The sequence below is a fragment of the Ornithorhynchus anatinus genome, chromosome X1 (assembly GCF_004115215.2).
Source record: "Ornithorhynchus anatinus isolate Pmale09 chromosome X1, mOrnAna1.pri.v4, whole genome shotgun sequence".
NCBI lineage: Eukaryota > Metazoa > Chordata > Mammalia > Monotremata > Ornithorhynchidae > Ornithorhynchus > Ornithorhynchus anatinus.
Genome location: NC_041749.1, coordinates 35,240,727 through 35,261,732, shown reverse-complemented (window position 1 = coordinate 35,261,732; position 21,006 = coordinate 35,240,727). Strand labels below are relative to the sequence as shown.

At 48.8% G+C, this 21,006-nt stretch overlaps 1 protein-coding gene across 2 annotated transcripts in view; it reads right to left on the bottom strand.

Annotated features, from left to right (window-relative positions):
* CREBRF (CREB3 regulatory factor) overlaps positions 1–21,006 on the bottom strand; it is a 45,542-nt gene that overhangs the window by 13,188 nt on the left and 11,348 nt on the right. For both annotated transcript variants that reach the window (XR_003754462.2, XM_029050518.2), the window contains exons 2-4: positions 6,126–6,309; positions 4,810–4,935; positions 1,190–2,291 (exon numbers count right to left, since the gene is read on the bottom strand). Coding sequence is in view for 1 of the 2 variants with exons in the window: in XM_029050518.2 (XP_028906351.1) it covers positions 1,190–2,291; positions 4,810–4,935; positions 6,126–6,134 (1,237 nt within the window). In the remaining variant the exon portion in view is untranslated. The remainder of the gene's footprint in view (positions 1–1,189; positions 2,292–4,809; positions 4,936–6,125; positions 6,310–21,006) is intronic.

Sequence of the window (21,006 nt, the reverse complement as noted above, 5' to 3'; positions counted from 1 at the left end):
AAACTACCCACCCTGAAGAAAGAGGAATGAAATTCTCCGTGCACTTCTTTATGGCTACGTTAACCTCTGATTTAAATGCTCATATCCCCAGGGTACTTAGGCAGGGTTGTACAAGGGAAGAGAAGCAGCGTGGCCTAATGGACAGAGCCCGGGCTTGGGAGTCAGAAAGACCCATGTCCTAACCCCAGCTCCACCACTCATCTGCTGTGTGACCTTCGGCAAGTCACTTAACTTCTCTGTGCCCCAGTTCCCTCATCTGTAAAATGGGGATTAAGACTGTGATCCCCATGTGGGAAAGGGACGTGTCCAACCTGGTTAACTTGTATCTACCTCAAGTGCAGCTTAGTACAGTGTCTGGCGCATAGTGAGCATTTAAATACCATTAAAAAAACCCTCAAAACCAAAAGCCATCTAACTCCCTCGGAATTCAAATTTAAATGCTAGATTTTCAGAGGTCCAGAGTGTCTTCGCCAGAAGCTTTTTTTCTGTTCTAGAACTTCCTGTTACTCAGGTTTGGGGTGACTCGGTGAATTTCCCATGCCATCCGTCCCAGTGAATTTCCCACAGGACAACTGTAAAGGCATCTCAAACAGCATGCACCATTATCACCATCTCCTTGCCAAGTTTCTGCTCTGCAGCCAAAGAAATTAAACTGCCAATTAGAATCATGATGAACGGTCAAACATTTACTGTTGTTAAGTTTCTCAACTGCCAGGTATCTTTCTGCAGAGCAAGTCTGAAAATGGTATCTAATGGTCTGTACACTGGCTCTGCCACTTGTCTGCTGCGTGACCTCGGGCAAGCTGCTTCACTTCTCTGCAACTCCAAAATGGGGATTTTAGTATCTGTTCTCCCTCCTACCCATACCGTGAGCCCCACGTGGGGCCCGATGATCTTGTATCTACCCCAGTGCTTTGTACAGCACTTAACCTATAGTAAGTACTTAACAAACACCATCGTTATTATTATCGTCCAAAGGAAACTTTCAGTCAATCACTCAGTGGTATTTATTGAGCGATTACTTCAGGCAGAGCACCGTGCTACTGGGAGAGCACAATACAACAGATTTGGCAGACGCATTCCCTGCCCACAGCGAGCTTACAATCTTTCCCCTTTAGAACAGTACCACAGACACACGATTAAAACCAGGAGCACTTCCAGTTGGCCGGGCCCCATTTCAAGACGGTACCTGGTTCGGAGAAAGTATCGCTGATATCGTCGTCCTTGTCGTCCTCGTAATCCTCCTCCTCCTCCTCCTCCTCCTCCTCGTTTTCAGACAGCTCGTGCTCACTGCCAAACCCTTCGTCGTGGTCCTCGTCCTCCACGTCTTCCTCCTCCTCCTCCTCCTCCTCTTCTTCCGCCGGGGGAGCCTTGGCCGGCTGGTCCCCCAGGCCGTCTGAGACGAAGAGGGAGTAGTTGTGCTCTTCCTTCTTCTGGGTTGGATCGGAGACGGAAGCGCCGGTGGCCAGGCCGCTGCTCTCCCCGGCCACCATCAGCCCCGGGGCCTCGTGGGGCGGGGGGGTGAGCAGCAGTTCCTGGGCCTCTTTAAAGGGGAGAGCGGGCGGAGCGGCCCGCTGGAGGCCCTCCGGCCCCTTCTTCTCTTGCCTCTTCGCCACGGCTCCACAGTAGCAGGTGTTTTCCTTCGCCGCGTCGGTGGGGACCTGGCTCGTCGTCAAGGGCCGGGTCTGCTGTACCGGATTGATCTTGACTTTTGCTTTTTTCACATAGTCCTTACATTCAACATGAATATTCACCTTTTCATTATGAAACACGTTGGCCTTCACCACGATCTGTGTGCTCGAAGTGGGTCTGCTCGCTTTCTGGACACAGTCTGATAAAGGGAGCTCGGCCTGAGGGGTCTTCGACGAACACACCGGGGCGGCCGCTCTGTTCGTGATCTTCTTCCCGGGGAGCGAGGGGGTCAGGGGGTTTGGTTTGACACTGAAGAGCGAATCAGGGTAATAAAGGGAATCCGACACAGGCTGAGAGTCCTCGCTGTTAAGCTGGGCCAGGGTTGGAGTTTTACTTATGACCTCTTCGTCTTGGTAGGGGCTGGAGAAGTCATCGAGGCCCAAGTAGTCCACTTCTTTCGTTCCCCAGATGTCGCAGCTGGTCAGTTTGGTGTACTTCGTCAGGTCTTCACAGTACGTGTCCCACTGTTCCCAGTTTGAAGTGAGGGCCGCCTCGTTATCCAGTATATCGGTAAAGGACTCTAGGTTTTCGATGTCTTTGTAGTCCTCCAAAGAAAGGAAGTTGTCTCTGGGATTCTGTTGGTAGTTCATTTCTCGGTCCTGAGAGGGAGAAAACGGAAAGGTTGTCACATGATCTCATTTTGGAGAGCAAAATATCTGCCCTCTCCAGACTCCCACCTCAAGAATCTCATGGCATTTAAAGGTCTCCAATTGACAATTAGCGGTAGTGACTTCAATAAGTGACCTTCAAACCCTTATCTCCCCATCCCTCGAAGACCGCCAATGGTTGCCCGTCGAACGGAAACTCCTTTCCGTCAGTTTTAAGTCGCTCGATCAGCTCTCTTCCCGCCACACCACCTCGCTGATCTACGCCAACCCGATCTGCACACCCCGCTCCTCTAACACTCTGTACCTCGATCTCGTCTATCCTGGGCCTGACCACCGACCCGTGTCCTCCCTCGGGCCTGGGACTCCCGCCCCTTTCAATCAATCAGTGGTACTTACGGTGCTTACGGTGTGCGGAGCACTTGCGCGAGTTCAGTACGACAGAGTTGGGGGACACGTTCCCCTCCCACAAGGAGCTTACGATCCAGAGGGGGAGACGTGAGCGCTGAGAGGCTGTGGGTGGGGTGAATATCAAGTGCTTAAGGGAACAGAGGGCAGTGTTGCGTCGGCGATAAAGAAGGGAGAGGGGGTAGGGGAAATGAGGGCTTAATCGGGGAAGGTCTCTTGGAGGAGATGTGATTTTTAATAAGGCTATCACGTCTGATATATCCTTCATATCCGACAGTCTACCACCCTCCCCACCATCAAAATCCTCCGAAAAATCACATCTCTTCCAGGAGGTCTTCCCTGAATAAGACCTCATTTCTCCTATCCACCACTGCCTCGGCATTAACTACGCACTCGGCCGTGGAACCCTTAAGCGCTTACACAGTCAACCCAGCCCTAAGCAGTTATGTCTTTCTCCTTACACTGTATCATTTTCTCTATCTGTAATTTATTTTAACATCTCTCTACCCCTGTAAACAGTACGCTACTTGTGGGCAGGGATCCTTAGAGCAGGGATCCTTAGAGCACAGGCCTGGGAGTCATCAGAAGGTCGTGGGATATTTATTACCCTATTTTATTACCCTATTTATTTTGTTAATGAGGTGTACATCCCCTTAATTCTATTTATTGTGATTAAGTTGTCTGTCTCTGTCCATCTGTCTCCCCCGATTAGACTGTAAGCCTGTCGATGGGTAGGGATTGTCTCTATCTGTTGCCGAATTGTACATTCCAAGCGCTTAGTACAGTGCTCTGCACATAGTAAGCGCTCAATAAATACTATTGAATGAATTAATGAATGAATATAATCCCGCCTCCACTATATATCTGCTGTGTAACCTTGGGCAAATTACTTCACTTCTCTGGGCCTCAGTTACCTCATCTGCAAAATGGGGATTGACAATGTGAGCTCCACATGGGACAGGGACTGCATCCAACCCGATTTGCTTGTATCCTCCCCAGTGCTCAGTACAGTGCCTGGCACATAGTAAGCACTTAACAAATACCATTACTGTTATTATATCGTGTCGACCTACTCTATCACACTGTACTTTTCCGAGCATTTAGTACAGTGCTCTGTACACAGTGAGCACTCAATAAAAACCATTGATTGACTAATCAGAAGTCGCAATTGTGCTTATTTTCCATTCCATCCAATCCCCACCTTTCCATAGGATATGGGACACTGGGGGAAAAAAAAGAGTATCTTGAGGTTTGAATCTTTTGTTCAGGTTGAGTTTTTTTTAAATGGTATTTGTTAAGTGCTTACTATGTGTTAGGCACTGTACTATGCCCTGAGCTAAATATAAAGAGCTTATACACAGTCCCTGTTTTACACGGGGTTTACAGTCTGAACTGCCACTTTACAGATGAGGTAATTGAGGCACAGAGAAATTAAGCGACTTGTCCAAGGTCCCAGAGCAGGCAAATGATGGAGCCGGGATTAGAACCCAGGCCCTCTGAATCCCAGGCCTGTGCTCTATCCACTAGGCCACTCTGCTTCTCAGGTCTCCAATACAGGGTCAGTATTTACCACTGGCATTGGAACACAGGCAGGTTTAAGACCCAAAGGGCAAAAATGAATGACAAGGCCATGCTGCTTCTCAATGTGTTGGTCTATAAGGAGATTCTCAACCTCTACTACTGAAAATTTCTTCTAGTTAAGAAGACATTTAAAGTCTTCTTCAAAACCATCACATTGTGTGGAACTGGTAACTGCATTCGGCTTCCTCATTTTCCAGAATTCCACGTGGCCACTGGTTAATCAGGCCAACAAAAGTCTACGGAACAGTGCTCTTCCTTGGCAGTGGGAGATTCGCTGAAATAGCCAGGGAGCTTATCATTCTTCTCAACAACGTCTACTCTTGAGAAAACTGTTCTGTCTACCATCGCTCATGTGATTTTAGTTCATTTAAAAAGTACCTGAAATGGGCTTACAAAAAAAAATAAATAGATCAAACCTGACCAGACCTGTGTGGCCCTTCTCCCTAAAATTCCCCAGCTAGAAATAAAAATATCCATACAACCCATACTTTACTAATCGGGGCCCCCCAGAAGAAACACTTACCACTTCATACATGAAGTCTGGGTCTGAACTGTTGGCCAAGAGATCTGTGCTCATCAAAGTCTGTTCTGAAAATGAGTGGCTTCGAAAGGCATCCCCAAAAGGTGGGTCCATTCCGCTTACACTGGGCTACGACAAAATATTTTGCTTTTAGAAGGCTACACGCTTCAAGGATCGCTCCAATCATTCCCCTTCAACCCTACTGCTTCAATACCACCTTGAGCACTCCCTTTCCTTTCTCCATCATCCAGCTTCATATCGGTCGGGCTGCTTTAACGAAGCTCACCATACCCGTCTTTCAAATAACTCAGAATATCCTGAGCGAGATGGATGGTGGGTTTGGTTTAAGGTACCAGTCGGTTTGCCCTCTCGAAGCAATGCACTCAGAAAATTGGTAGAAGATAAAACTGGTGCTCATAAAATTGATTTTACCTGCCAGGACCATTTGTAGAATAAACACTTATGAGACAAGGAATGACTACCCTTCCCTGAAACATCATCCTCAAGCGACCGGAAGGCAAAGAGGCGACTTGACCACTTAGTCTGTGAATGGCTATGAATGGGCTAATGTGTCTACTATAGAGTGATGAACCCTGAAGGTCATGGCAGGAAAACAAGCAAGGAAAAACGGGCGAGAGAAGGCACGGGGTCAGGCAGATGAGAAAGCAGCCTGAGAGGCCAGGTTCTGTAGGAGAGACAGAGAGAGACAGAGGGAGAGACATGGATGGAGAGACAGAGAGACAGAACGAGAGATGGATTTTGTAGAAAGAGAATTGGGGAGAAAAGGGCCGAGCAAGGCGAAGGTGCTGGATGTGATGGACAAAGGGCTGAGGTAAAAGACAGACAGAAGTAGTTTCAAATTAAAGACGGTCCACCCTCACATCTCTCACTCCTGCCTCAGTTTAGCAGGGCCCTCTTTGAGGTTTCTGAACCTTACCGAAGGGGCCAGTTTGGAAACTCCTTGGTACTGGAAGGTACTATGGTATATGATCGGGGTGGGAGGGAGGGGTGCAACTTTCTTAACCTTGCAAGAATCACAGTGGCTCCTGGGAAGAGCAGGATTGCTCTTCATGCCCTCAAAATCCATGGCCATCCCTGAGGTAAGGAATTCTAGCTCACACAAAGGAGCAGCAGTGGAACAGAGTGGGCCCGGAGACAGGTAAGTCTGGACGTTGGGATCGGGTTTGAAGCCAGACTATGTCAGGGAAAGGAGCGCCACTGGGAGGAAAGGATGGAGAAGATTCGGAACCTAAGGATGCAGGTCTTTGCTGAGTTCAAGCCCCAAACTCCCCTTCCCGCAAAGGGATTCAGAGATTTACCTGAGGCATTTCCAAGCCCAGGTCCAGTGAATCCAATTCCAAACTTCTTTTTTGCCTTATCTGTAGAGTCTTTTCCAGCTTTCCTTTACTTTCGGGATGAAATAGACTGTCTGCGATGAATGGGTAGGTTTTCCTGGGACAACTTCTGTTCAGCTTCTTGGATCTTGGCTTCCTTTGAATGGTTCTGAAATTGAAAATTAAGAAGAGAAATTTTGCTGAGTGCCATTTGGAGGCTTAATCAACCACTTCAATCATATTTATTGAGTGCTTACTGTGTGGACAGCATGGTACTCGGCACTTGGGAGGGCACAAAATAACCAAATCGGTAGACACGTTTCCCTGCCCGCTACGAGCTTACAGTCCAGACGACGAGCTTTAAGCACCTCTTCAAAAGGATGGAATACCACAAACCAAGAGACTCTAAACTGGTCAGGCTTCAGACTACAGTTCACCCCAAAGCCTACCTTTAAAGCCCGCTCACCGTACCCACTGGTCCCCCCACTCTAGACTCAGAGCTCGTTGTGAGCAGGGAATGTCACCCTTTACTCTTGTATTGTACTTTCCCAAGCGTTTAGTACAGTGCTCTGCACCCAGTAAGCGCTCAATAAATACGATTCACTGAATGAATGGTCACACCATCCTGGAATTCCTCCATTTTTCCCTCCTCATGCCTTAACTAGACTGTTGTTCTTTCAGGGACAACAGTCCCAGTTTAACTGGGACAACTGGTCCCAGTTTAAAGGAGCATCCACCCGGCTCGCCCATACCACAGGAGAATTCTGGAATTCCACTGTAAGAATGATTACTTGTTAAGGAAAGCTCACATTGCAACCTCTGCCCTACAAACATGTGAACCGACATTATTCATTCAGTCGTATTTGAGCACTTCCTGCATCAGAGTACTGTACTAAATGCTTGACATTATGGTAAGAATGTCCCCCTAATTTTGTCATCATGTTCTCCCGGAAATACACAGTGAAAACACGTGTTCGGGCGGAATTGAGTGTAAATAGGACCTCCCCTCTGCAACTAAACTCTTGCTGTAAACTCACTAGTGACAGACGTGTTTGTGCAACATTTACAACCGGACGCAACTCCACGGAGGGATTATGTGAGGCCCGGGTGACCGGTAGCTCTGACCCTGACAGGCTCTCTTGTTTATCGGTTTGGGGAGTTAACAAAGACAATCATCACCTACTGTTCTCCTCCCTTTCCCCTGCCTCTCCCATGACCCCATCCCACTGTGGTCTAGGGATCTCCTGCTTCATCAGGAGCAAATGCGCTCACTCCTCTAAGCCGTCACCGTCTGCTGACCCGGACTCCTCGGCTGCTCTCTCGAAGGGGTCTCATTCTCTCCACCCCCACCTCGGGAAAGGGGAAGGAGGTGGCCTACTCAGCGTTGCTTCCCGTCTCTCTCTTCCCCTCCTTTTCTTCATTCTAACTCCACATCTCCCCATTCTCTATCACCCTGTATAGCTAATGCTTCTTGTTATCTATTGGGTTCCACCTCCGGTTTACCGGCTGATTTGGACGCCTTCCTCTCCTTCCTACTCTCATTCCTGTCTCCTATTTGGAACTCTGGAGACTTCAACCCCCATATTAGACGCTTAGTACAGTTCTCTGCTCACGGTAAGCGCTCACTAAGTACCATCGACTGGTGATTCCTCTGACCCCCTCTCACACCGTCCCCTTCCTTCAATAAACCAGTCCTATTTACTGAGCGCTTACTGTGTGCAGAGCACTGCACTAAGCGCTTGGGAGAGTACAATATAACAGAGTTGGAAGGCACATTCCCTGCTCACGAGAAACTTACAGTCACTTCTCAGTGCTGCCGAGCTCTTGCCTCACTCCACCGCGGCATGGATCTCATCATTTCCGGACAACACGCCAACTCCAACCTCCCCAGATCCCTCCTATTCTTCTTCGATCATAACCGTCTGGTCCGCCCCTTCGCCCACATTCATTCCTCAATCCTCACTGTGACGTCCCAGACCGAACATCCACTCAGACTGTTTTAACTCTCACAGGCACATGCTTCTTGAACTCCTTAAATCGCCCATCCTTTGATGCTGAAGTCCACACCTCCAAACTTGTCCTTTCCACTCAACTCTCTTCGTCCTCGGTCCCTCCTCCGCTCCTGCGGAAAGGAAGTCAGCCTGGTGTTCAGTCTACTTCCTCAATTCCTGCACTCGCATAGCGGAGAGTTGCTGGCAGAAAACCAAGCACCAGGCTGACTCTTGTTGCTTCAGCTCTATTTTCTCCTGCTCTAATTCAGCTCCCTCGTCTCTTCACCAACTTGCCTATTGACTCCCACCAACTATTCTGAATTTTTAACTCCCTCCTAACTCCCCTGAGTCCTCAACCTACTCTCCCTATGCCAGGAAGACCCCCCCAAACTGCTCTGGTGGTAGGGCAGACCCCCACCAGGCAAGAACTCTCCAAACCTTCTCCATCACCTCCTCACCCCTTCCTCTTTATCCTCCTTCCCAGCCTCCCCAAGGAGGTCTCCTGCCTGCTTGCTACTTGTGCCTCTGAAATCTTCCCCCCTCACTTCCTAAAAAGACCAGCTCCGCCTCTCCTCCCCTTTCTTCCAGCTGTCTTCAACTTCTCCCTCTCCAATGGCTCCTTCCCCTCGGCCTTCAGATACTCTCAGCCTCCCCTACACTGTACAAAAAAAGCCTACCCTGGATCCCACTGCCTCCTTCAGCTATCGGTCCTCTCCCTGTTCCCATTTCTACCCAAATGGAGTGTCCACACCAGCCGCCTTCACATCCTCATTAGCAGCTCTTATCTGGGTCCACTACAATCTGGATTCCAGCCCCTTGAATCCACCGAGACAGCACTCTCCGAGATCACCGATGGCTTCCTCCCGGCCAAATCCAACGGGTTCTACGTGTCCTAATCCTCCTCGACCTCTCGGCCGCCCGCAAAACTGTACATCGTTCCCTCCTTCTTGAAACCCTTTCAGACCCTGTTTTTACCAACAAAATCCTCACCTGGTGCTTTCTTTAACTCACTGAACTCCTCTCGGTCTCAATTTCTGACTCCTCTCCCTCCTCTCATTCAACTGTATTTATTGAGAGCTTACTGCCTGCAAAGCACTGTACTAAGTGCTTAATTCCTCAGCTGTGGAAGTCCTGCAAATAGCTCTGTTTGTCTCACACAATGCTCTCTTCAAGGGAGCTAATCTACTCCGTGGTTAACACCCACCTGTACATGGCTGACTCCAACAATCTATTTCTCCAACCCCAATCTCAAATCCCTCATTTCCTCCTCCCTCTAGGACAGACATATCCAAATGGCTGTCCCACTGATGCTTCTACCTCAGCAAGCCCCAAAGTGAATTCTCACTTTTCCTCTTCAAACCATTCCTTCTTCTAAACTTTCTTATCGCTACCGAAATCACCACCATCCTGACTAATAATAACTGTGATATTTGCTAAGCACTTACTCTGTGTCAAGCACTGCACTAAGCACCGGGGTAGATATAATATCAGGTCAGACCCAATCCCTATCCTACCCGGGGCTCACAGTCTAAGGAGTAGGAGGGACAGCAGGTATTGAATCCTCATTTTACGGATAAGGGAACTGAGGCACAGAGATGTTAAGTGACTTTCCCATGGTCACGCAGCAGGCCAGTGGCAGAGCCAGCATTAGAACCCAGGTCCTCTGACTTCCAGGCCCATGCTCTTTTCAAAATCTGTCACCTTGGCATCATCCTTAACGCCTCACTATCTTTCAGCCATCATTTAGCCCGTGAGCCCGTTACTGGGCAGGGATTGTCTCTATCCGTTGTCGAATTGTACATTCCAAGCGCTTAGTACAGTGCCCTGCACATAGTAAGTGCTCAATAAATACGACTGAATGAAAGTTCAGTCAACCGCTAAATACTGCTGATTCTTCCTCCAAGCCTATCCTGGTTCTGTCCCAACCTGTCTACTCACACGGATACCATCCCGGTCCAAGCTTTTGTCATCAATCAATGGTATTTTCTGAGCGCTCACTCGGTGCAAAGCACCGTCCTAGGACCTTGAGAGAATACAATTCAACAGAGTTGGTGGAGTCAGAAGGACCTGGGTTCTCACCCGGCTCTGCCACGTGTAAAGAGTGTGGGCAGGGAAGAGTGTCTACCAACTCTGTTGTATAATCCCAAAAGCTCAGTACAGTGCTCTGCACACCGTAAGCGCTCAATAAATACCACCGATCGATGGTATTCTCCTAGAAATGCTCTCCTACCTTGGTTCTACTAACCGGATACTCCCTCTGGTTATCATCCTACCTCTCTGCCTGCTCCCAGTCTCTGACAGCTTTGGCCTAATTAACACTCGGTTGTTATTACCCATATTTCCCTTATTTTTGTGACACAGCTGGTTAAGTCACTTAGGACAGAGAAGCCAGATGGAGCCATGACCCTTGTGCCTCAGTGTTCCACCTCAAAGACTGGGAAAGGCAACGTGACTCCAGCTTTTTCAGTGAACTGCCAAATGTCAAAGTCACTTACAAAATTGATATTTCAGATTTTTGCTTCTGAAAAATCTTTCTGCTACGCAAATACAGTCTCAGAAAAAAACCCTTTGAACCTTGAGGTTCAACCATTTTCAACGGATGGGGCAGTTTCTCCGATTTAAATACTCTTTTAATCAATAACTCTTTAAGGGTCCGAATCCTGTCAGGTAAAATCATTTCATCTTTCCAGAGTTCAGGAGTTATTGGCTCTTCAGTGAAGAAAGCAAAATCCGAGGGGAATCACGGAGACGGTTTTATTTCGGCTTTTCTTTTACGATTTCAAATCCTCAAACGACCAGGAAGATCACAGTCAGAAAATCAATACATTGAGTTTTATTTCGGCTCTTCTTTTACGATTTCAAAATTCCCATGCAACCCGCAAGATCGCAGTCAGAAAATCAATACGTTGACAATTATTTTTAGAAGGGTTTTGACACGATGTCTCTTACCCTATGTTCCCTAAGTGGAGCGAGTTCAGCATCCTAGAAGTAAAGACGGCACATATGTATATATCTGTAATTTATTTACTTACGAATATTAGTAACTGTCTCCCCTCCTAGACTGTGAGCTCGTTGTGGGCAGGGCAAGTGCCTGTTTGTTGTAGTATTGTACTTTCCCAAGCACTTAGTACGGTGCTTTGCATACAGTGAGCGCTCGGTAAGTACGACCGAATGAATGAAGACATTTAGAAGACCAAAGGTCGTGCGCTTCATTATTCTGGGAGAAGGGGTGGAGAGTGTAATGTTGAAACAGAAGTCACATTTTTAAAAATATTCTTAAACCAACACTTGTCTCAACACGCTTGGCAACGACCTAGAACAAGGCGCTTCCCGAGGCTCGGCATACACACCCCGAAGGGGCTACGGAGTGCGAAGAAGGTGCCAGGTGAAGAAACGCACAAGGGCAGAGCGCTGTCTTTCCGTCCCCTTGGCTCTTCTAAGCCGGCCTACCCGTTCACGAACCCCGGCCCGTCTGCTCCCCCATAAGAGCCCAGCTGCCAGGTTGCCCCTACTGTCAAAATGCAAAGTTGATACCTAGGGCCTAGACTATAATTAGCAGCGGCAGATCCCTGGGATAATGGCCGGCGAGAGAAAGAAAACAAAAACAAAACAGATCTTGGGCTCAACTCGGGCTGACTCTGGGCTAAACCCCCAAAATCGCCACTAACCCAAGCCTCTACCGTGGACGCCACGGTGCTTAAGGGCATTGGCCGTGGAGTGGTCTGCTCATCGTAAAAATTCAAAGATGAAGAAGGAAGGCCCTAGTGATCCTGAAAATATTATCTAACCTCCACTCCACTGATGCTGTCCTTTCCTGGTTCTCCTGTTTTTTTTATTGTAAAAAAAGGCATTTGTTAAGCACTAACTACGTACCAGGCACTGTACTAAGCACTCGGGTCGACAGCAGATAATCGGATTGACATAGTCCATGTCCCATATGGGGTTCACATTCTTAATCCCCATTTCACAGATGAGGGAACTGAGGGGCAGAGAAGTTAAGTGACTTGCCCAAGGTCACACAGCAGACAAGTGGCAGAGCTGGGATTAGAACCCAGCTCCTTCTGACTCCCATCCTCTTTCCAGTAGGCTCTAGCTTATGTGGGCAGGGAATGTCATTGTTTACTGCTGTTCAGTACTTTCCCACGTGCTTAGAACAGTGCTCTGCACATAGTAAGTGCTTAATAAATACAATGGAATGAATGGCCACGTTGCTTCTATTATCCTTATTCATTTAATCATATTTATTGAGCACTTTCTGGGTGCAGAGAACTGTACTAAGCGTTTAATACTAGTCCATTTCCCCTATCAGAAATTTATTTTAATGTCTACCCTCCTTTCCCCTAGATTTAAGCCCCTTGTGATTGGGAACAAGTCTACCGATTCTATTGCATTCTCCCAAGTGCTTAGTACAGTGCTCTGCACACAGTTAGTGCTCAATAAATACCACCGAATGAAGGAATGGATACCGCTAGATCTGTGTGCGGCTGAGGGAAAAGACAGACAGCTTTAATGGCAGAAACAGATAACAAATCTGCCTGTAGCTGGAGGAAACAGATGTTAGGGAGAGCAAGACCTAATAATAATAATAATAATGGTGGTATTTAAGTGCTTATTGTCTTCCAAACGCCATACTTAGCCAGTCAGCCGATGGTTTTTACTGAGTGCGTACCGTTTGCACAGGATTGTGCTAAGCACTGGGAGAGTACAATATAACTTTGCCCACAGCGAACTTAGAGTCTAGAAACTACGCGCTGAGGTAAAGGCAAGACAGATAGAGGCAAGACAACCAGGTCGGACATAGACCCTGTCCCTCGGGCTAAGGAGGAGAACAGATATTTAACCCCCAATTTAGAGATGAGGAAGCAGACACAGAGATGTTAAGGGACTTGCCCTAGGATGCACAGGAAGCAAGCGGCAGAGCCACCGAACATCAATCCGTACCTGCAAATAAACCAAGAAGCCCGTACTTGCTCAGATCAAGCTCCAGCTCTTGCGGCTGGGGGGTACCCACAGACAGGCAGCTATATTTAGGACACCCAGCTACGTACCCACGATCTGCCCCGGCCAACCCACCGATCCTATTTACTGAGCGCGTACTCTGTGTGCAGAGCACTGTACTGAGCGCTTGGGAGAGTCCAATAGAACGGAGTCCGGGAGGCCCGCTCCCTGCCCCCAGGGAGCTGGGCAGCTGCCCGGTCCTCCCTACCATCCTCTCCTCGGGATGGGTGGAGAACAGAGAAGGTTAAAGAAGTGGGGGAAAAGGAAGAAAGGGGCAGTGCCAGGATGGCAGTCCAGTCCGGGCCACGGCTCGTTTCGGGCAGAACAACTTTCCCGTTTGCGTGCTGTACTGCGCTCACCCAAGCGCTCAGAATAGTGCTCTGCACATAGTTAGCATCAAGAGATACCATGGGTTAATCAGTTGAGCCATAGTGGCATCTTAATGATCTAACCCAGCAGTCCCAGGTTGGGTAAACTGAGGGCACGCCTGTCTCTAACATTACATTCGGGGAGCGGGGAGGGGAGTGGCGGACATAATGGCTTCAGAAGGCCCAAAATGTCCCAGTCGGAGCCGATTCTTTCTTTCCCTCCGTTACCTAAGGGATGGGATATCCGTTTGTCTTTTGTGCCAAGAGCCACCCCATGTACTCCAGGAGGACGGAGGCAGGAAAAAACCCCCGAAATTCTTTTGTTGGTTTTAAAAGTCAATTAGATTTCGCTCCCCGATTATGTGGTTTCCCTTTTATCCCATCCCTGGCCATATTCGGCCCTTTCTTTCGGACTTTCGTGAAAGCTCTGGGACCCGGTTTAGAATTTAATAGGAAAAGAGCCGAGTGAGATTGCTCACAGACTACAGAGAAAAACCAACACCCCTTTCAACAAAAAGCGAGGCTCCTGAAATACTGAGCCGGTCTGCTAGTTCCCTCTCCCGTTCTCTCGGTTTCTGCCGCTCCTCTGCCACGCAGAGGTGGCAGCTGATGCCATGTTTGCAGATGAACTTCCCCTGAAAGAGTGACAGCATTCTTACGAAGCACTGGTTTCGGGGAACGTAAGGGGGTCCTGAAAAATCCGAATCAAACGGCAGGAAAAAAACCCCTCTAATTTTCCCTCTGCTTGCTGAAGTTTGGGGGTCTGATCAATTTTGGAAAAAGAGAGAAAACAGGGAGAAGAGAAAGACAAGACAGCTTAGGATCAGCAGGAACGCAGCCTCGCCTTTCAATCAGTTAATCAATCACTGAGAAGGAGCGTGGCCAGGTGCAAAGAGCCCAGGCCAGGGAGTCAGTGGACCTGGGTTCCAATCCTGGCCCCACGGCTTTGACTACCATCTCTACGCAGATGACACGCAGATCTACATCTCCGCCCCTGTCCTCTCCCCCTCCCTTCAGGCTCGCATCTCCTCCCGCCTCCGGGACGTCTCCACCTGGATGTCGGCCCGCCACCTAAAACTCAACGCGAGCGAGACTGAGCTCCTCATCTTCCCTCCCAAACCCGGTCCTCTCCCAGACTTCTCTATCACCGTCGATGGCACGACCATCCTTCCCGTCTCTCGGGCCCGCGATCTCGGTGTCATCCTTGACTCGTCTCTCTCGTTCACCCCACACGTCCTATCTGTTACCAAGACCTGCCGGTTTCACCTCTACAATATCGCCAAGATCCGCCCTTTCCTCTCCACCCAGACGGCTACCTTACTGTTACGGGCTCTCGTTATATCCCGGCTAGACTACTGTGTCGGCCTTCTCTCCGACCTCCCTTCCTCCTCTCTCGCCCCGCTCCGGTCTATTCTTCACTCCGCTGCCCGGCTCATCTTCCCGCAGAAACGATCTGGGCATGTCACTCCCCTTCTTAAACACCTCCAGTGGTTGCCTATCGACCTCCACTCCAAACAAAAACTCCTCACTCTAGGCTTCGAGGCTCTCCGTCACCTTGCCCCTTCCTACCTCTCCTCCCTTCTCTCTTTCTACCACCCACCCCGCACGCTCCGCTCCTCCGCCGCCCACCTCCTCACCGTCCCTCGGTCTCGCCCGTCTCGCCGTCGACCCCCGGGTCGCGTCCTCCCGCGGTCCCGGAACGCCCTCCCTCCTCACCTCCGCCAAACTGATTCTCTTTCCCTCTTCAAAACCCTACTTAAAACTCACCTCCTCCAAGAGGCCTTCCCAGACTGAGCTCCTCTTCTCCCTCTACTCCCTCTGCCACCCCCCCTTCACCTCTCCGCAGCTAAACCCTCTTGTTCCCCTTTTCCCTCTGCTCCTCCACCTCTCCCTTCCCATCCCCACAGCACCGTACTCGTCCGCTCAACTGTATATATTTTCATTACCCTATTTATTTTGTTAATGAATTGTACATCGCCTCGATTCTATTTAGTCGCCATTGTTCTTACGAGATGTTCTTCCCCTTGACTCTATTTATTGCCATCGTTCTCGTCTGTCCGTCTCCCCCGATTAGACCGTAAGCCCGTCAAAAGGCAGGGACCGTCTCTATCTGTTGCCGACTTGTTCATCCCAAGCACTTAGTACAGTGCTCTGCACATAGTAAGCGCTCAATAAATACTATTGAATGAATGAAAGTCACTTAACTTCTCTGTGCCTCAGTTCCCTCATCTATAAAATGGGGATTAAGACTGTGGGTCTCACGTGGGACGACCTGATTACCCTGTATCTACCCCAGCGCCTAGAACAGTGCTCTGCACATAGTAAGCGCTTAACAAATACCAACATTATTAAGTACTTAAATACCATAAAAAAAGAAATCAATGGTATTTACTTCTTCGTTCATTCATTCAATCGTCTTTATTGAATGCTAACTGTGTGCAGAGCACTGTACTAAGTCCTTGGGAGAGCACAATATAACAATAATCACACACATTCCTGCCGGGCAATGAGTTTACAGTCTAGAGAAGTCTTCTCCCGGCTGGACTGCTGTTCAAAGCCAGGTGGGGCATACGGTCTAAGTGTAAATGAAGACCCCAAGCGGATTTCGCCCAAATCGGAGTTGCAGATTGGCAAATACTGGGGGCAGCACTGAAAAAAAATCAAAGAACACTTTCTGTAGTCTCTCATTTCATTTTTAATCTCATCTACATAAACAGCGAGCAACCCTTTTTTTACAGTATTTGTTAAGCGCTTATTAGGTGTCAGGCACCGTATTAAAGTGCTGGAATACACACAAGCCAGTCAGGTTGGACGCAGTCCATGTCCTATATGGGGCTCGCAGAACAAATACCATTTAAAGAAAATAAAAAAGGAGAAGGGCAAGTGCTGGAGTGCCTTAGAGACAATGTTCAGGAGTTTCCGCTTGATGTTGAGAGGGATGGGAAATTATGAATGGTTTTTTGAGGAGTGGAGAGATGAATGCATAATAAAATTATAAATATAGGATCTGGGCAGCAGAGTGAATGAAGCATGGATTAAGAGGGAAGAAGTTGAAGGCGGGGAGATCGGTGAGTAGAACCACAACAAAAACTGCCAGGAAGGAACGGTGGCGGATTGTTTAAAGACAAGTGAGCCATACCTGATTGGCCTATAAACGGAGAAAGCATCGGGGCTGCAGTTAGGATTAGTGGGGATCTTGGGCTCAGATCCCAGTAGGGAAATAGGAAAGCCCTGAGACTTATGTGAATTAGACCTTCTACTGAGGAGGAGGAGGGGAAGAGGGAAAGAGAGAGGAGAGAAAGCGGGAGAAGAAAGTGGGAAAAGAGAGAAAGCTGGAGAAGAGAGAAAGCGGGAGAGGAGAGAAAAGTGGGAGAAGAGAGAAAGTGGTAGAGGAGAGAAAGTGGGAGAGGAGAGAAAGTGGGAGAGGGGAGAGAGAAAGGAGGGAGAGAGTGAAAGAGAAAGGAGCCCTGGAATCCAACTATGTCTAAAAATAGAACTTGTTAGTTGTGTCCTGACTACACCGACCAGAGCCCTGAAGTCTCTGGAAAGTACAAAAACGAGAAGTCACTTCTTGGTAAACTGGACCAAGGCAAAAAGAGAGCAGACGAGTCATAAATTTCCTAATTAAAGAGAGTCAAGAAAAGCAGTGTGGTCCAGTGGTTAGAGCACGGGCTTGGGAGTCGGGAGGACCTGGGTTCTAATCCCGGCTCCGCCACTTGTCTGCTGGGTGACCTCGGGCAAGTCATTATTTCACCTTTCTGTGCCTCAGTTACCTCGTCTGTAAAATGGGGCTTGAGACTGGGAGTCCTTTGCGGGACGTGCAGTGTGTCCAATCTGATTACCTCGTATCTACCCCAGTGCTTAGAACAGTGTCTGGCACATAACAAGTGCTTAGCAAATACCACCAAAAAAAAGAGGAGTCAACCGATGAGAACATATCTGAAAACCCAAGCCTGTGAAAAGTCAAACTGCAAAAGAGTCAAGACCAAAAGTATATAGCAAGAGGGCAGAGAAGTGGTAATCACTAAGGAAGACGGTGTCAGGAAAAGGCACGTAGTATAGAGTTCTACACAAAGTGCTCAGTAAATACCATTCCAAGCGCTTAGTACAGTGCCCTGCACATAGTAAGCACTCAATAAATATGATTGAATGAATGAATACCATTCATTGACTGACATACTGGTGGAAAAGCATGAGCCACGAAATAACTTCTGGGGAACAGAAAAGGACACGGATGGCAAATTCCTCTGGGGAGATAACGCGGCCAAATGAAGGAAAACCATTCCAAGTGGTCTTCAGAAGGATCTCAGAAAGAAGCCCTTGTTCAAGCAAACCGGCTTGCCTGAAGAGGCATGAATTCCGATGGTTTTTGCAAGTGGCAATTATTAAGAGTTCTCCTTCGGGAAACTCGTCGGACGAACCTGGAGTCTACAGGGCGAGGGGCAGAAAGGAAAGGGTCTAGTATGCAGCTGGTGAGCTACAATCCGGGATCCAAATCCAACCCAACTGGCACTTCTGGGCGCTCCCCAAAGAGCCTTCAGGAACAACAAGGACAAATAGTTCTGATGACAATCTGAATGGCAGGAGCCTCTCACCATTTGCAGTGCCATGGATCTCCTCTCCGCCTGTAGCCAAATCTCTGACTTTTGGACGGCTATCCCTCCTGCTGGCCGGGAGCTCTTCCACTGGAAGGCTGGCACAACTTTGCAAACAAAGTGACCGCTTCTCTAAAGACCACCTGACCGGTGTGGCCCAGAGCACACCCCCGACACCAGCACCAGGATTCCAGGGTCTGGCTGAAAATCAGAGTGGCTTCCTCCCTCCCACCAACCCAGGAGAGAGACCCTCCCACCCACCCACCTACTCTGTAAGCTCGTCCTCTAGACTATAAGCTCGCCGTGTCTGTTACATTGTTATATTGTACTCTTCCAAGCACTTAGTACAGTGCTCTACAAAAATCGCTCAATAAATGCGACTGACCGACTGACCTATCTCGCCGCCGACCTCTCACCTACGTCCTGCCTCTGGCCTGAAACGCCCTCCTTCTTCCTATCTGACAGACAATTACTCTTCCCACCTTCACAGCTTTACTGAAGGCCCACCTCCTCCAAGAGGCCTTCCCTGACTAAACCCTCCTTCCTCTTCTCCCACTCCCTTCTGCATCGCCCTGACTTGTTCCCCTTATTCACAGCCCCTTCACGCCCCACAGCCCTTATATGTACCTATCTGTAACTTTATTTATGCATATTAATGTCTGTCTCCCCCTCTAGACTGTAAGCTCAGAGTGGGCGGGAAATGTGTCTGTTTTCTGTTATATTATGCTTTCCCAAGCTCTTAGTACAGTGCTCTGCACACAGTAAGCATTCGATCAATATGACCATCTGACCTATTCGGTGTTGGTGCGCCCAACACTTAGAATTCTTGGAAGGTCGTGGCGGCTTGGATCAAATGCACCCCTATCTGAAGCAATGAGGAGGAGGCTGAAAACGCTGTGAGGTGCTGCTGCTGTTAAATAGTTGTTTTTGCCAAATTTACCGTTACTGCTTTCCCAGCGGTTCTGTCATCGGGTTGGTTCCCTGCCAAAATTTTAGACTGGCACCTCCTGCCCCACCCCCCGTCCCCGCTCGGCCAGGGATACTGTCTGAATTATTATCTTTGGACCTTGTCCCAGCACCGAGGACAGAGCTCTGCACATGTAGAGCGTTGAGCAAAAGGTATAAATATTCAGCACCACTTAACTGAATCCCTCACGGGGGTGGAAGGGGCTAGGTCCCCCACCTGATGCAGGGGGTGGTTACGGAGAAACGGTTCCCTGCCTTTAAAGAGGCTACGGCCCAGTGGAGACTTGAAATATTTCAAAATGCACTGAAAGAAATAACGTGAGGCAGCCATAAAGGCTGTGAATTCAAATGACAAAGACGTAACTGTACAAGCTACAGAGTTGTGCATAAATATAAATCTCTATATAATATAAAGATCTATCTGCTGTGTTGGAGGCGCTCAGTGACTAGAATTAGGTAGGGTCAGTCAGTCGATCATATTTACTACTAACGATAACTAATAATTATGCTATTTGTTAAGCACTTACTATGTGTCAGGCACTGTTCTAAGCGCCGAGGCATTTTCATTCATTCATTCCATCTCATTGACTGAGCGTTTACTGTGTGCAGAGCACTGTACTAAGCGCTTGGAAAGTACAATTCGGCAACAACTAGAGACAATCCCTGCCCAACAACGGGCTACTGAGCACTTGTTTCGCGCAGCACATTGTACTAAGCACTTGGGAGAGTACAATATACCAATAAACGGACACATTCCCCGCCCACATTGATCTTACAGTCTAGGGGAGATTAACCTTCCAGACTAGGGTTGATCTGGCCTCTTGGAAGACACAGTACTGGCTTGCCAAAGAGGACTGAGGAAGTGGAATTTTCAAGGTTCAGAGTCAGAGAATTGGGTCGGGAGTGAGGGCAAGGGAGGAAGAGGGGGGACAGGCAGTGAGCAGATCTGTATGACCGGAGAAGGATGAACAGGGATGTAGCGAGAGATGAGGGAGATATGGGAAAGTTGGGGGTCGTGGAAGTCTTGGAGACTGGAAGCCTAAATTCGGGTGTCTCCGACGATGCACAGAGCGGCTGGGAGCCACCATGGGCTTCGGAGGAGGCGTGACGGGATCAGATTGATACAATCTTATTTTTTTTGGTATTTATTAACCACTTCCTACATGTCAGGCGCTATACTAACCGCTGGGGGTAGATACAAGCTAATCCGGTTGGAGCCGGTCCCACACAGGGCTCACTATCTTAATCCCCATTTAACAGATGAGGGAACTGAGGCCCAGGGAAGTGAAGTGACTTGCCCGAGGTCACACGGCAGGCAAGGGGCAGAGCCGGCATTAGAACCCAGGTCCTCGAGAGCCCAGCCCCGTGCTTTATCCACTAGACCACGCTGCTTCCCAGTATAAGGGGTCTTGGTTTTGCTGGTCAAGCTGATTAGAAGAGGGGAGGGGAAAGTCGGAGAGGACCGAAGCCCAGCAAAGTCGTCGCGGCAGTAACCTGGATGACTTGGGCCTCGACACAAATGGCAAGTTTCACGAAATACTGCGGAGGAAGAAAGAGCAGAAGCAGCATTGCTATCCGGGGAAGACTTCTCCAACGCTATCTAAAGAACCAATGATTTCTTTTCCCCAAACAGGCAAATCACCTGACTAGAAAAGAGTGATTCATTCCCCTTTTGAGGGAGTTAAAGCAAGGCTTGGGAATAAAGAAGTGGTTACCATCAGGTGATAGATTACTGCGGCCTAGTAGAGCACAGGCCTGGGAGTCAGAAGGACCTGGGTTTGAATCCTGGCTCCGCCGCGTGTCTGCCGTGTGACCTTGGGCTAGTCACTTCACTTCTCGGGGCCTCAGTTACCACATCTGTAAAGTGGGGATTAAGACCGCGAGCTCCATGGGTGGGACGAGGACTGTGTTCAACCTGATTAGCTTGTATCTACCCCAGCACCTTAAA